The 16,125-nt window shown below is 48.8% G+C and overlaps 2 protein-coding genes and 1 long non-coding RNA gene across 7 annotated transcripts in view; 2 read left to right on the forward strand and 1 right to left on the reverse strand.

Moving 5' to 3' along the window:
* Positions 1–1,344, forward strand: part of B4GALNT3 (beta-1,4-N-acetyl-galactosaminyltransferase 3) — a 53,888-nt gene extending 52,544 nt beyond the window's left edge. For all 3 annotated transcript variants that reach the window (XM_035345497.1, XM_035345515.1, XM_035345507.1), the window contains exon 20: positions 296–1,344. In XM_035345497.1, the coding sequence (XP_035201388.1) occupies positions 296–404 (109 nt within the window). In that variant the 3' untranslated portion in view covers positions 405–1,344. The remainder of the gene's footprint in view (positions 1–295) is intronic.
* A 4,463-nt stretch (positions 1,345–5,807) lies between these two features.
* Positions 5,808–16,125, reverse strand: part of NINJ2 (ninjurin 2) — a 46,249-nt gene continuing 35,931 nt past the window's right edge. The window contains exons 1-5 of one of the 3 annotated variants that reach the window (XM_035345547.1): positions 15,923–15,926; positions 12,551–12,561; positions 8,583–8,814; positions 7,667–7,851; positions 5,808–6,878 (exon numbers count right to left, since the gene is read on the reverse strand). In XM_035345547.1, coding sequence (XP_035201438.1) covers positions 7,688–7,851; positions 8,583–8,811 — 393 coding nt within the window. In that variant the 5' untranslated portion in view covers positions 8,812–8,814; positions 12,551–12,561; positions 15,923–15,926 and the 3' untranslated portion in view covers positions 5,808–6,878; positions 7,667–7,687. Of the gene's footprint in view, positions 6,879–7,655; positions 7,852–8,582; positions 8,815–12,550; positions 12,562–15,922; positions 15,927–16,125 lie in introns of those variants that run through there. The other 2 variants (XM_035345531.1, XM_035345539.1) reach the window with 2 other exon arrangements.
* LOC118177658 lies at positions 9,909–12,359 on the forward strand. The gene is made up of 3 exons (XR_004755886.1): positions 9,909–9,981; positions 11,454–11,608; positions 12,226–12,359. It is a non-coding gene; the product is annotated as an uncharacterized LOC118177658 (long non-coding RNA).

Raw genomic sequence — 16,125 nt, forward strand, 5'->3', positions numbered from 1 at the left:
TAATATTCTGAGCATTCCCATCTTGGATGATGGGATTTCCTCCTCACCTGACCTGGCACATGCAGCTGGCCTGTGCCTGTTCTCAACCAGTCCTGCTCTCAGGTGTCTATAAACGCTCATCAAGTGTTTATAGACACCTGCTATGGATAGGAGATACCCTGAGCTATCCTGGCGTCTTGAGCTTGGTCGTGGTGTGTTGACAACAGGACTACCTTTAGGAGATCTCCCATGCCTAAGCCCCCTGGTATCATTGTCTCCAAGATCTCCCTACATTTACCCTTCTCCTTTCTGCCAGGATCTTGCAGGCTGGGCTGGAAGTGGAGCGCCTCTCCCTGAGAAACTTTTTCCACTGGTTCCACTCGAAGCGGGGCATGTGGAACCGGCGTCTGCTGAAGACATTGTAGCCTTCAACACCAAAGCTGCCTGGCAGCACCGTCCACCGTCTCGCCCTGGCGTGCACTTTATCGAGGCACACAGCCAAGCGCACAAACTCTCCCTCTGCCCCCAGAGCCCTCCAGCAGGCCGGCGCAGCCGAAGAAGTGATGGTCAGGCTAGAGGAGCTGCTTCTGGGAGCCACTGCATCCAAACGTGGGATCCACGTCTCGCTGGGAAGCCGCGTGGGGAAGCTGTCACCCAGTGAAGTAGTCATGTTTTCTGCCGTGAGGTCTGGTGGATGGCACAGCGGGAGAGGTGCCATATTTCCTGTCAAGTCTTGCGTGGTGCAAAGCAAACAAACAAAGATCTCGGCTAAGCCCAGAATGGTTTATTTACAGGAATGCAGCTTTTCTTTCAATACTTGAAGAAAAAAAGGGAAAAAATAAAATAAAATGGAAAAAAACCCTCTCCTTCCCTCTCAACCCCTGCCCCATCTCTCTGGTATCCATACTTTTGGATAGGGGACCAAAATATGTTCTCTGAACTGTATTATGTCCGCATGCACGTGTGCTGACCCCAAAAAGACCTGGATGAGGAGGAGTTGATAGGCACTTCAAGCTGCTGGTGCTTAGCCATTTCTCTGTGCTCTTCTTTTCAATCATTACAAGAAACTGTGCTCATTCAGTAAATTATGGGCTGTGGACTGAGACCCAAGTGCAGTTCCCATGAGAGCCACATTTGCCTGCAGCTGAGCAAGGTGGCAGGGGTTGATGTTTCAGCTCTCCCTGAATTATTGATCCACTGCCTGAGGATAGTGGAGGGGTTACACAGAGACGCTAGGAGGGCATCTCAGGAGGAATTTTGCAACCTTATCTGACAGACGTTTGTTTGTCCTTACAATATCAGGGAAACCCTAGCAGGGAGAAGTGGCAATATTTTATTAATTGAGATATTGTGATTTTGTTAGAACAAGAGAAGACAGATTATTCTGCTCTCTAAATCCTGTACATTTATGCAGCATCTAAAAGTTAATTTAATAAATTATGGCCTCAGAGTTAGGTCTTATCATAGTTTAGCTTTTATCTAAAGAGCAGACTTGTTTGCATTGGTTTAAGAACTGGTACATCTGTTGGTGCTTCACTTCTGGAACAGCCCTGGGAGCTCTGGCCTGGTACAGGGGAGGTGGCCTCAGGCCTTGGCACTTGCACTGGGTGCAAGGAACAGTGAGGGCAGAAGAGGGTTGAGTGAATAAAACGATGGGCGGACCCATACTGGCACGATAAAAGAGCTGTGGTAAGAGCCAGCCTGATGCTAGAGTGAATTCTCAGTCCCTAAAACTCCCACTAATGCAAGGCAAGATTTTTACCCCTAAAACCATTTTACAGGACTGCAGAAACCCAAAGATGCAGAGCAGCACAGTCAGCGCTCTGCACTGGAGCTTCAATGTCCCTGTACAATGCTGAAAAGGCTGCTACTGATCTCACACTTCAGCAGGGAGTGTGACATAGGATGCTGCTGATGGCTCCCAGCTCTGTGGGGAGCTGTGGAAAAGCGAGCGGTGGAGGTATGCAGCATACGAGCGATGCTGACATGGTACTACTAGAGCTGTTTGTGTTCAGACTGATGGAGTGGATGCCAATTCGGAATTGGTGTTCATTTGTTCTTAATTCTGTGGTGCTTGGCGAGCCCATCAGGTTCCACTATTGCAGCAGAGAACTGAATATGCAAGTCCTGGCACGTGAGATGTAAATCTTGTCAAATCATCTGGTTGCCTCCATCTGGGTTTTGGGACTGATGGAGTCAACCCGATTTAGGGAAGCTTCAGTGTGCAGCTATGGTGAGAAGTATGCGAGAGACTGCTCTGTCTCGCAGTCCATGGAGCCTTTGCCGGAATATAGACGCTGAATAGCTAAGAAGAGGCAGCCTCAGCCTTCTGCCCAAGCCAGAGCAGTCTTTTTAATGAGGGAAAGTACTCCTCCTGTGGAGACAGGAGTAAGGAACAAAATGCTGCCCTTGGGTGGAGGGGGAAGAGGCTGACAACCATCAACTTTTTTTTTTTTCTTTAACGCATTATGTGAGTTTAGGAGGCCAGAGCCCGGGGATGTAGTGTTGCAATAAGCTCTGTTTCTGCCTGGAACACGCAGTGTCGGTCACGCTTTCGTGTCAGAGCCTGCGCTTCACTCGCAGACAGAGGCACAACCTCATGCGCACGCAAGTGAGATATTCTCCAGACGCCGAGGCTGTGCTCACAGCTTGTCCGGGCTGGCTCTGTCAGGCAGCTCCTGCGGCACGGGGAGAGGCTGGCAGAGGGGGCGAGCAGCAGGGACGCAGCCAGGCATTAGCAGCTTGGCCCCATGAAGCAGAGAACAGTGTTGTGCCCGTTTTGCAGATGGGGAGATGGTGGATTTAGTGGTGACGCTGATGTCAGGTGCAGGGAAGGTAATATATATAGTATATGTGATAATGAGTAACTCCTCTTCCTCACCAGGGAGGATAAACTGCAAAGAGTGGACTAGAAAGTAGGGTGCAACCCTCACTCCAGCACTGCCAGCAGAACTGTAGGATTTCATCCCCATGCTTTAGCTGGCCAAGTGACTGCTCTGTCCTGCACACCTGTAACCCAGGCCAGGAGCAAGCAGAGCTGCTTACCTCATAGGGACTCCTTGGTGGACATAGAAGGAGTTACTGGGGTCCGATCCAATTTCCCAGGAGCCGGTGTCCCCACTGTAAAAATTGCCATCACAACTGTTCTTCTGTTCTTAGCACAATGGGCATTCTTTGTTGGTATTTGAGCACTGCGGTGGTAAACATGATTAATACTAATTGGTACTAGTTGGCAGCCCCCGTGGAGGAGCTTGGAGAGAGCCCGTGGGGCCAGAACCCATCTTCCAGCCCACGAGCTCAGAGAGTGCTGCAGGTTGCAAACAGAGGATGGGATACACGCTCGCTGGCTTGCCAGCCAGCAGGAGATGTGGCGGGAGCAGTGCCAGGCTGCTGCCCCTCTTCCTAAACAACCTGCAGCTTTTTCCTCCCCTCCAAACAGTTATGAAGGGTGGGCTGCCTGCTGCTGCCAAGAGGTCTCACCCTGGGGATCGGCACAGCTCCCACAGTGCTACAGGGAGCCTGGCTTCGCCAAGGCAGGGAAGCTGACCTCCCCTGGCAGTCAGCCTCGTTCCTGTCACCGGGAATCCTGAGGAAGCTGTGCCTGTGTTTGCGGTGGAGTTTGCCCCGCATTCCTGGCCTGCGCGTGCATCCTGGCCACGTCCTGTCTCGGAGGCAGGAGGAAACGGGTTGCACACCATTTCCTTCGTACCAGGTGCACAGGCAGGGAGGGAGCTGCTGCAGTAGCGCCCCGGTTGGGGACAGCTGGGGGAATGGTGGGCAACGCTGCCGGAGCAGGCTTTCCCTGCAGCAGGATGTGGCCAGGCTGGGGACACGGGGCTCCTGAGCGCGGGCTGCACTACAAGGTGGCTCTGCCCACAGGCACCAGCTCCACCGTCAGGGCTTTTTCATTCCCCAGGGTGCTGTGGGCCTGAGGTTTGTTTTGTGGTTCAGCAACGGGAACCAAGAAGGACTGAGAAATGCATTGTGTGAAAACAGTAATGTGACTTGTTTTGTCTTTAATGTTTGCCTGGCATGAACATCTTGCCTCTTTTCATTGCCTAAAAATGTCTGATGTTGTTCACTTTTTAGATACCGATGTCTTGTGTTAAAAATCTGGATTGTTCCTTGGAATTATCTGCCTTAAAGTGGCTCTGTGCCTTCAAGACGACCCCTGGGCCACCTCTCTGTTAGAACTGGGGGGATGTACGGGTTCTCCCCCACATTTTATAAATACATTGTCTTTCTACAAGAGTTCAGTTCTGTCTGCGTGTTTCTTGCACACCCACATCACCACACAGCAGAGCTTAGGAACCAGATGTTGCTCCTCTGGCCTCCTGTAGCTGAGGCTGTAGACAATGAGATGCTGCAAGTGATGTTGGCCAGGAGCAAGACCTCTTGTGGACCCCTTGAGGCAAGGTGCCCTAGAGAAGGGGATGGTAACAAAACAGATTTTCTCCTTTCTTGTCTCCTTATCCCATGGAGCAGGGTAGAAACGTTGCACAAATGCATGTCCCAGCAAAGCAGCAGTGCTGCGGACAATCATGCGGAGAAGGAAGTTGTCTCTCCTGAAAGCACAGGACAATTCCTGCAGAAGGCTGCAGGTGAGAGTCCAGGCCCGAGCTGGGTGCTTGGCAACACCTATGCCAACGGGCAGCCAGCTCTTTAATGGCAACCACTTACTTGGATTAAAATTCAGCCCCTTTTTACTTCAGCACTACCTCCTTTGGGTATAAAAGGCTTGGCACAAACAGGGGTCAGACAGAGAGAAGGAAAAAGGCAGCCAAGGTTGCTAATGACTCCGATCCCATTAAAATGGGAAACAGTTATTCAAGGTGACAGGGGAGAAGTGTTCCAGCACACTGCTGGTCTTCTGCTCCCCTCTGCCAGCTATCGGGAATCCCTCTCCATGCAGGCCAGCTTCGCTCACCACCGTACCTGACTTGGCAGCTCTCCGAGACAGTGATGTTGAAGTTAAAGGTCTGGTAACGAATTTCCCCTTGCTGTCTTTCCCAGATGAACCTTTTTTCCTTTTGTTGTTGTTGTTGTTGTTGTTGCATTCACTCATCAGTGTTAATTGCTTTGCCTCCTGCTCTGTGGAGCAGTGACTCACAGGATTTGGGATCTGCAGACGGGGTGCACCATTTTTTACCCTTTCATCAACCCAGCTGGCCAGCAGTGGCTGCAAGCCCTCAGCTGATGGTTTTCCACTGTCTGAACCTAGCATTTCTGCCTCTACAGTGAAGGCTCTCTCTGGAAGAGAGCAGGGTAACGGAGGCATCTCAGGTACATCCACCCCCATTTGCTGTTGGTGTCAGCAGCAACTGAGGACCAAGACAGGCAGCAAACTCCCTGCCACCCCAGACCTGTCATCCCTGGGACAAAGCAGAGGGCAAGTCTTTACCTGATGCAGAGAACAAACCAGGACAGTGCTCAACTTTGCTAATTAAAATTCTGGAAAGTAACATAATTGTTCTTTGCCACCTGCACTTTCTACACAACTGCCTTTCAGCTGCAAAATGGCCCCTGTGATTTGCAGCCACAACCTGATGCTGCCTGTAGCCTTAGCCAGGTGCTGTTGTTGGCAAGGTTGCTCACGGTCTCCCTACAAAAGAAGGGCCACCCCTAAACAGGAATCTTGTTCTGTGAACTCAGATATGGAGTATAAATGGAATCTGCCCATATCTTTAAATAGCTTATCATATAATATTTTTTAAAGTGTCAGTCACTCCTGGTAGCTCCTGAAGACTGATATGTGGAAATTTCCATGTCATTTCTTTTCCAGTCATGGTAAGAGTATGCAAAATGAAATAACCAGATTGATTCTGCCATACGAAGGGAAAAAAAAATCATTTAATAATCAGAAAAGCATATCATTATTTAAATAGGGTTATGCCAGGCAACTAAAATATCCTTTTTAGCATGATTACATAATTACAAAATTTAGGATCCAACATTTTTACTCTTTCAATAAAATCCAAAAGATCAATGATTCAAAGACATTTTATAAGGAAAAATGTTGCGGTAAAAGAGAGTTCCCACTATTGTTAATGTGAAGATTAGATATTTAAAAACATGTATGTCAGTGATAACACCTTATATGATGGTGATTTATTTATAAAGTAATACACTATTCATTTGTCGTTTCCTATTGTGGCAATTAGCCTAGGATGCCTCATTAGGTATAATGTTTTTCTCCTACCTATTGTCAGGCTGCTCAGACAGCATTCCTGATGGGTCCCTGGCCATGACATCAGATCGTAATATCTATTTTCTGTCATTGTTATTTTCCCAGTACTGGAAATATATGATTGTTTTTATAACTGTTTCTCATTTAATTTTATTTTTAAACAACTAGGAAAATAGTTGAACTCTTCTTAGCCATGTTGACATACCCACACTTTCCTATCCTCCCATGAGAACCTTTTTTTTTTTAGTTTGAGAAATCCATTCCTACATTTGGGAGGTAAACTATTAGACAGCACTGCTTTAAATATAGCAAATTACGCCTGAGCCAAAAAGCTGGACATTTTGTTTGTTTATCCTACAAAGTAAATTGTCCGGTCTTCTCTACAAAATGAGCCAATACTGGATATGTGAAGCAGGCAGCTAAAATAAAGAGATGACATTTACAGAAGTACACTTTGAAATCGTGTACCTGCTGCTGTTTCTGCAGCTTTCTCTAGAAATTGCTGCAAAGTTTGCTCTAGTTTCAGATAGCAGTGGAAGTTGTCACCCCTGCAGAACTGCGCGAGCATCACAGCAAGGGGCTGCCATGCCAGGAAACACGGACAAGTTTTGAAAGTTTAACCCAGATCTCTGCATTCATTGATGGGGTCATGCCGAGGTGGTGCAAACACAGAGGGGAGCTTCCATCCACCTCCAGGCACGTGGCTCGGGTCCTGCGGGACAGACAGAAACACCATCAGGTCGGGGCAGGCCCGTCCATGCCGCTCAGGCAGGGGGGCAGGCAGGATGAAGTGGGTCACTTGGCGCCACGGCCACCGCTGTGCGTGGGGGCTGCAGCTCCTCAGAGCTCCCACCCTGCTAGGCCCCAAGCCGGTGGTGTTTTATGGAGGATTTTGGCCTTCATGGTGAGTCCGAAATGCTTCCTCCCTCATCGTGTCATGTGTCTACCAAGCTTTCTTGCTGGCTGTTGCCCCACTTTATTCCTTCTAAGCTGTGTTTACACAAGTAGGCAAGAGATTTGAACTTTGCTCCTTGACCTAAAGCACTTGTGACCTAAGAAGATGCCATTCCCTCATTTGACCTGACTTTTGAACCCAAGTATTTGGTTGGACTCATTCACAAGGCTCTCTCCTGACAATAAGAGTTAGCTTCTTAAAATACCCCCCACCAAACCACACTAGCCATTGTGAAGAGCCCTTTTCCCCACTGCCTCCCAAGTGCCTTCCCTTTTTTTTACTCAGATAATGCTGCATCTTCAGATACCTCCCAGAATGAGTTTGGTATTCTTGCTTTACAGACCAAGCAAGAAAATCCTCCTTCTCCCATTGAACAAGGAAATTGTTCAATGATCCTGGGTGCCCACAGGAAAACAGCATGCCCCTAGAAAGGCTTTGTGTGTCCGTGCAGCATTGCCTTCTGCTTCTCCACCTTGCAATGATGCTTTCTGAGGCTGAGAGCCCCTCCAGGGGCTGGCAGTGATGGGGACTCACCTCTTTCTTACCTGGTTCCATTGCCCCTTGACTTAATAAGGTCGAAAATTCCTGGTAGGGTAGAGGCCTGTCTTCTGCACCCCAAAGGCTGTGATGAAGATGTTGATGATGACTGTGATGAAGATGAGAGCCGTGGCAGCATTGTTGAGTATATTCAGGCGGGGTTGCTTTGCAACGTCATTCAGGTTCAGGCGAGCTGTGTAATTCAGTACAAAAACAAAAAGTGATTTGTGTCTTGACTCAAGTCCCCCAGCCCCTGCACGCCTTCCCTGCCTGGCAAAATGTCCATGGTGCCCCTGGACACAGCAGCCACAGAGCTAGGGGAATAGTCCTAGGAGCTTCACAGTGTCCCCAGCCTTCCCTAGGACGAGGTAGGACAACAGAGCAGGGGAAAACCATCTTCCTTTTATATCATGTGTCTCTTTTTGCCATGTGGGGGCCATGGCCCTCCAATGGCCCAACCCAAAGCAGCCGAGTTACTGCCGTATGCTGGCCAGGCACGTGCCACAAGACACCCACTGCATGGCCGTGGGACGTGCCAAGGAAAGGCTGGGTGACACAGGGGACAAGGCTGGCAACATCCTTCTGGGGTTGGGCCTCAGGATTCTCTGTGGCCTCAGATCCCATGCCCCACAGAGAGAAGCACGTAGGGTATACAGGAAAAGGTAGCATTCTGCTCACTTTTAATAGTGGGCATGTGTTTGAGACTGAAATGCAGGAACTCCCATATCAGATGGAGCACTGGGCAAGCCTGCCTGAAACACTGGTGTTAACTACTGTCTGTGTGGCAGTAGAACTGTGGGATTGGTTAAACATGAGGATAATGAAGAGATAATGAATGAGTGGCTTGGGGAAGGGGGCTTCTCCCTCCCACCCCTTTGCCAGCAGTGCTGTGCAAGGGCATGCACATCTCAACAGCCACCTTACCGCTGATGATGAGGAGAATCCCGATCACCACCTGGAAGAAGAGGGAGATGCTGATGAGCACGATGAGGGTGATGTAGTACTGGAAGGAAGTCCCCTGCTCCAGCACCGCTTTGAGCTGGGTGACGTTCGCCATGAACAGTGCCACGTCCAGCATGCTCTCAGCCACGCTCTTCTTCGTCGCGTAGTGGTTGATGTTCATCGGGCCGCTCATCCGGAGGTGAGGATTCATGCCCTGGGGAGGATAGAGAAACCACATGAACTGGTATGATTCCTAGGCCAACAGGACTCTATGTCAGGCTGCCTTGCCATGGGGTTTATCTAGAAGGCCTGGGAAAGAGTTAAAGCTTCATGTCTTAAACCTGGTGAGAGCACCCAACTTTCTCTCGCAGTCGTCTCATGGTGTTAATAGGCACAAAACACATGCAGTGATCAAGAGCTCAACAAGGTTAGAAATACACTGGAAGTTTGTGTGGAAAACAAGCTTGTCTGGAGATAAAATAGTGTAGATTACCCAGAGACAGGGATTTTACAAGCAATATTAAATTATTTTCCTTCAGGGCACAGACAAGCCTCAAACTTCAGGGGGCTTTTCAGTTGGGTGTTCAAAGGGCTGTCAGTGGCCAGCTTTGGATCTCCTCTGAACACTTTTTGCTGGTTACTAGCTTAGACAAAATACTAGAGCAGATGTGACAATCCCTGCTTCTGAAACCTATTTCTTCAAAACAACAGGCACCAAAACGCGTGGAGATAAGGGGTGGGATTCGTCACACCTAACCTGAACTAACCATTCAGGCAGGGTTTTTGTCAGGGGAGAGACACAGGTATTTACAAGGGGTAGGTCATCTGGTTGCTTTTAACCTAATTACAAGGTGTAGGTTATTTGGCTGCTTTTAGCCATCCACCTTTTCTCTATCACCTTTAAGTGAGTTCTTCTGTCAGCTGCCTTGCCCCAAATGATGAAAAGACAAAAAGATGGAGGAGACAAGTGCTTTCAGCTCCCTCACAGTGTCATCAGCTGATACAAAAACAAACAAACAAAACAAAACAAAACAGGAAAGGCAACAATAGCAAAAGGTTTGAATATATCTGCAGCAAGCTATGATTTTTATCAAAAAGAAAGAAAAAACAAAAACAAAACAAAACAAAACAAAAAAAAAAAAACAAAAACAAACAAACAAACAAAAAAATGTGCCAACATAGCAGAGAGGCTCTGGATAATCAGCCTCCTGTCAGCTGTTAGTGAGGGTTGGCAGCATTGCCCTCAGTGCTGTCTGATGGATGACAGTATAAATCTGGAGAAAAGGGCCAGGTGTGGTTCTGAGGGGCCTCTTTTGTTTGGAGTGGCAGAAGGGATGTCTCCAGGCATGTACTGGAAGTAGGGTTGTGCTTTTGTCAAAGGGTGACTGCTCCTTTGGTCCATTTGTCTCTGATAAAGCACAAAATGTAATCTTTTCCTCCAGGCAGAGCATTAGAGAAAAATGATGGGTAGTGTTCTACAATACTGTCTCTGGTATCCTTGTGTGTTCCTGGGCAACGCTGGCTTTTCCTGTGCTGAGCAGAGCCAGCAAACCTGGGAGAGTCTTGTGCATGTTTGTCATTGCGATAGGGACCAGGATTCAGAGGGGGGTTGTGGCTGTGCCAGACATCACCCTTGTGTGAGGAAAGATGTGCAGGAAGGGATGTGTCCTGTTTGAATGACTGATGAAGTGTGGTCACCTACGAAGGGGCCAGCTTGGGGGTAGGAATGTGCTTTTGGGGATTTTTTTTTTTTTTTGATAGTTTAAAGCACATAATTCTTGTGGTTTCTAATCCTGAAGCAACTGTGGTTAAGAGGCTCTTTTGCAGAGCCTGTATTTCTTGCTGTGGAAAGCCGAAGGTAAAGGATGCTGGAAGGAGATAAAAGTAGAAGAGCGAGGAGCCTGTAAAAACTTTAAGGCAGTGTGGGGAGGGGTTCAGGGCTTCTTAACATCCCTGTCTGATGTCTGGGGCAACAGAAAAGAGCTATCATATCTGCAGGAAGGTCTGACCCTGGGAATGTGTCTTAAAAACCTAGATTTAGGTATGTCCTGGTCTCAGATGGCTTAAAAGCATGTGAGCCTGTCACAACAGAGTGACACCCGCGCCCAGTAGTGCCAGGTTTGAGATTTGGTCCCTTTTAGCATGTTTTTCTTCTCATCTCTGAAGTCTGCCTTCTGTCCAGCAGCGCTACAATGCTGGGCATTGACAATTTATCTCTGTGTAATGATGAGTTAAGGATGCCAGAACAAGGACTCAGTACAAACCAGACAAAGCTTTTTTCAAACAAGTGACTGGCACAAGGAGGCTGAGACATCTGTTCCCAATAGCTTATGTGGAAACAAATAAAGCAAGTCAGTTCTTTTTGAATAAAATCTCTTCCTCCTCTTGAGCTGCCAGCTCCTTTACCTGTGGTGAGAACTGGGGCAGAGTTGCAATGTGCTGAGCTCTGTCACAGATGAAGAGGCAACAAAAACAGTTTTCACAAGGTCTTTTCTCACATGAATGAACACAATGGCATGCACCCCTGTTCGGCAGATGATACAGCAGGCAGGAGAAGCTGCTGCTCTCCCATGTGGAGCTGCTGCATCTGGTAAATCCTTGCACTGAGCAGGGGAGGGAAAAAAAAGTGATTCCTGTTTTGAGGTTCTGTCTGCCCTGGCTTTTGGTAGATCAACAAAAGTGGCCAAAAGGTTAGTGGATGGTGAAAGCTGGGCACCATGCTTACATGAAGGCAGCTAAGCAATCAACCAGTCTGCAGAAGTGCTTATACTGCAGAAGTCCTATTGATTGCAGCTAAAGTTAGAGCAATCCAGCTCCTCTATGGATTCTGCCCTGCTCTGTCTGGCCCAGCAGCCACAAATGTGGACCTGGAGTGTCCGATAACACGAGGCTTAAGCAGAGCAGCAGTATTAAGACACCTGGTGTTTTGATTGCTGTGGGAGGATGGCATTGACGGGGTGCCAGTGCCATAGCTGGCACCAGCTAACCACTGCATCTGTGCCCTGTGGGTAAGAAAGCTGTGACTGACTCTCTTGTTTTATTTCTGGGCTGCTGCTGTGTGTGCAAAGCTCTTGAAATGGGACCGATGCTGCTCTTGCTTAGCCTCAGAGTTCAGTCCTCTGATGGCTGCGCTCCAGGAGCTGATTCAGGAGCAGCTTGTGTTTCCCGCAGCAGGATTGCCCAGGGAGCTGCAGGGGGTTATGTGGATTGCTGAGGAGATTGATTCCCTTTTGGCAAGCAGAGCCCTAAGGCAAGCCACAGGACATACCTGAAGGCTTATTAATGTGACTTAGGTCATCAAGGTAGAGCTAGTGTCTTTCTAGTCGCATTGAAAGAGTTCCCTTCTGAGAGTGGGGATCACTGCACTGTCTTCTGGATGTCTTGGCTTTCTGTATGAGACAGCCGTATTCCCCTACAGAGACTGGGCAAGCCTCAGTCTGACCTCAGGCAAATCATTTTTGCTTTCTCTTGTGTAAGTGTGGCACAGCCACACGGATCACTGAAGGGGCTGAGTGAGGCATCCAGAGATGTTTTATAACAGGCTCTATTTTTACTCCAAGCACTCCCCTACACACACGTGTGCGCTAATATTTAGCTTCCACTTCTACTTTTATTTTATTTTAAGAATTGGTGTATAAAGGAGGAGCGGAATATCACCCCAAGTGTGTGGGGCCTACCACTTTTTGCATGAGATCTCTGGTTCAGCTGTGTGGAGCCGTCAGGCAGCAGGGCCTGTGAAGCCTTGCTCTGGCACCAGAGGGCATGCTGGCCTACACAGCTGTCCAGCACTGCTTTGCCAACTAAATCTACCTGAAAACTTTCCACTGGAATTAGTTTTCAAGGAAACTCTTTGCTTTTTATTATTATTATTATTTTTTTCCTTCAAGAAATAGCTACTTTATTATGGAAACCTTTGGAGAAGGTTCATCTACATATTTTTTTTCCAAAGCTTGCAGGTTTGCTGCGGAGGTTGAGGGGCTGAAACATTTTTTTAAACTGCTTGGAAAAGTTCTGCAAAACCTATGGCTGCTCCTGTATTTTTTGAGGGGAAGGAGGGGGGAACACAGAGCAGACATAATTGCAATATCTGTGGGCTTTGTGACCCTCTCCTTGGGGGAGGAGGGGCTGAAAGAGACAGTGGGACAGCATGAGATTGAGAAGTATGCGGATGATAATCCTCTTCGTGGGAGCGCTCTGGCAGAGGGGGCTGTCTGAGGAGCAGCTATATTACCGGCCATCAGTTCCAAGGGAAATGCTGGAGGGTGCCAAAGCAAACAGAGGCGTGAAGGCAGGCCCTACACGCAGAGGAGTAGGTGCAGAGGCTCGCACTGCAGGGATGGCAGCTGATAAACAGCCGCACACAGGCGAGCACACACAGGCACGCATCGGGCATCAGACACCAGGGAAAACCCGGGGTGTTTTTCCACAGTATTTGCCAGTTGGCAGCCCTAGAATTACTTCATAAACATCAGCTGCTGAAGTTGAAAGCACACAAACTCATCATTTTGCAAGGTAGGAGAGGAGCACTGTTCCCCTTCTGCATGCAGGAGGCAGAGATGGAAAGCCCTGCTCTCGGTCCATGCTTCTGAATGCACAGTTATTAGCTACTCCGGTTTTCCAGGGGAGATCAGCTCCTAATCACTTGGGATGAAGGGAGCCAATTTTAATATTTTTGGCATGTCTGGGCCCTTGGCAGTGTGGTGGCAGCATGGGGAACAACAGAGATGGCCAGACTCCTGCCCCCCAGCAGGCTGTACATCTGCAGAGGGGGGACATGCAGAGAGCACTCTGGTCAATACCAACTGTCTTGCAGACCCTGGTTATCTCCCACTTAGCCTGGCAGCAAGCACCCTGGCTGTGTTCCACAAGCAAAAGTTACTGCAAACCCTGCCATGGCTGCTGCAGGCAGAACAAAAGCTGAGGGGCCAGTCCCCCTCCTCGGCCTCTGCAGAGTCTGTCAGCTCATCCAGTTGTGCTTAGGGTTTTTTTGTTTTTAATATAGCCATCTGTTCTGCTCTCTGGGGGTCCTGTCCAGAGCCAAATGGTTGTGTTGCCTTCAGTTCAGATTGGATGAACCCCAGAAAATAAGTTGGGGATGCTTTCCTTGTATCTCAGGCTCTGCCCCTATATGGGAGTGGTTCTGATCAAGACCTTTTTGATCTTTCTCTGAGGTGTCCCCCCATTTCTGTGACAGGTTACTGCTTGGTGTAACAGAGGGCTCGCTGACCCCAATGGTTTGGATGAGCTTTCTTCAACCAAAAAGTGGCTTCCAGTGCAGAGGGCCGGTGCCCCTTCAGAAGTGGAAACCTAGGCAAATGGCCAGCACAGATCCTATTTGCTTGCTAAGCACTGTTCATGTTCTCCAGTCTCACTGAACTCTCCACTTGCTTTACCCACCTTCTGTATCTCATCTCACACCCACGTGCAAGCCTGGTGAGCTCTCCTGAGCAGAGATGTCACCACAGTGCAGCAGCTACAGCGCTGGGACCTCACCCGTGACCCAGCGTGTCTCTAGGTGGAACACTACTACGGTTAAAGGGGTGAACGTGCAGCAGTGTGAGACTGTCAGCAGAGCCTCCTGGATTTACCCAGCTGAAAGGCTGGCCTCGTGTTTCTCGCTGCAGCTTAGAAATGAGGCCATGCAGGAGGCTAGCAGTGAAACCTAATACTGCATGGAGCTAAAGGACTGGAAGCGAGTGGTGAGGTCCCCTGGCAGCAGAGGCAAGGAGTGGGGCGAGTCAGGAGGCTGCAGAGCCCTGCGAGATGAGTGCTTCTCCTCGCCCTTGCCCTGCGGCTGACACAGCAGCCGGCTCTGCTTCCCGGCTGGCTGCGGCACTCGCAGCCTGCAGAGACCTGCTTGTCGCATCAGGCATGCGTGCTCCGTGCTCCCCTTCTCCCTCTACCCAGCTCTGCTCATCTCTTGCTCATCCTGCAGGACCTGCTCTGCCCCCATCTGCGTCCTCCTCTCCTCCTCCTGCTGTCTTCTCTTCCTCGATTCTCTCCTTCTCTGTGGTTTTCTCAACCTGTGCCTCTCTCCTTGCCTTTCTTTTGCACTCTTTCCAGCTATCAAGCTTTTTTTCCTTCACTCGGGTTGCTTCTCCTTTTTCTGCCTGCCCTGCCCTCCCCTTGGCATGCTGCGCTGCTCTATGGCAAGTTCCTTGAATCTGTTCGCTCTCGGATGCTGCGCACGGCTTCCCATGCTACAGGGCAGCATAAATTATGTATTGCACAAATAACTGTCTTACCAAATCTATATTAAACTCCCTCGTTAAGTGTATTTATGATACTGAATTGAAGGGATCCAGGAAATGACTGGCAGGCTGCAGAGGTGATCTGGAATAGAAGGCAGTGTTTCTTTTCCAGGTAAGCTGGACCGAGGAAGAGGCAGGAAGGGCAATGACACTGGTGGAGGAGCCTTCATCCACAGCTCGGGGCAATTAGTGGGCTTGGGGGCACATGTATTTCTTGGCACCAACAGGATGGATGTGCTGATGTGTGATCCCTGGCTGCTGAACAGGAGCGATTGGGTGTGGGCATGTGGCAGAGGGGGGGACACCTCTTTGAATGCACAGAGCTGGGAGTGCACTTGAAAGGATTAGCAGGAGCAATTATTTCTAAAGCCAGGATATAGATGCTGGAGCCTGTTCAAGTCACTTGTGTTTAGCACCCAGAGCAGATTTATCTTGGTGATTTGGGGGGTGGGGAGAAGAAAGAAAGTAGAGACTAAAAACAGCTTTATGGGGGGAGAAAAAAATTAAAAGTAGGTTAGCAGAGAAAATGAGTTTATAAAAAATGGAAGAGCAGCCGGGAGGCACAACAGTAACCACTGCATTGTGCTTACAAAGCTAAACATGTTAAGATGAATCCCCAAGCTGGATGGCTTATGGCACAAAATATTAAGAAAGCTGGTTCTGATCTTGGGCTGCAGCCAGATCCAAAGAGCAAATAAGTTTATATTGATCATCTTAATTCAAAACATTCCTAGAGCAAGGTCCTAAGTCAGAACTTCTTTCAAGTCTAAGGGTATCTGCATCCACTGCTGAGGGTCAGGTTGATTTCTAAAACTGTGGGAAGATGGAAACAGCTGTGCAGGGTCAGACCAAAGTGCTAGCTCCCCTCTGACTATGGTTGGTAGCAGATGCCTCAGGTAAACCTCCTATGATAGGACAAGCACATAGCAAGGATCCTTTGTGGTCTGACCCAGTGACCTGCAGCTCTGAATACAGAGCCACCCCAACCCTGGGCTGATGCTGGCTTCCATGTGAGGAAGCCCAGGGTTAACTTGTGCACTGTCCTTCGCTACATGGCTTAGGTCATTTTACATGTTCTCCCTGGATCTTCATTTCTCTGCCAATAAAATAATGAAAATGCTCACACAGGTCATCTGCAGGGAGAGAAATGGCTATGGTTTACTGTAGAAGCATGATATGTGTCTATATTTTGGTATATAATACGCATGGGCTAAATTCATCAGGTAAACCCGTCAAGTTTTTGAAACTAGGTGATGTTCTTATTCTCAGAGAGC

Source organism: Oxyura jamaicensis, chromosome 1, assembly GCF_011077185.1.
Source record: "Oxyura jamaicensis isolate SHBP4307 breed ruddy duck chromosome 1, BPBGC_Ojam_1.0, whole genome shotgun sequence".
In the NCBI taxonomy this organism is placed as follows: Eukaryota; Metazoa; Chordata; class Aves; order Anseriformes; family Anatidae; genus Oxyura; species Oxyura jamaicensis.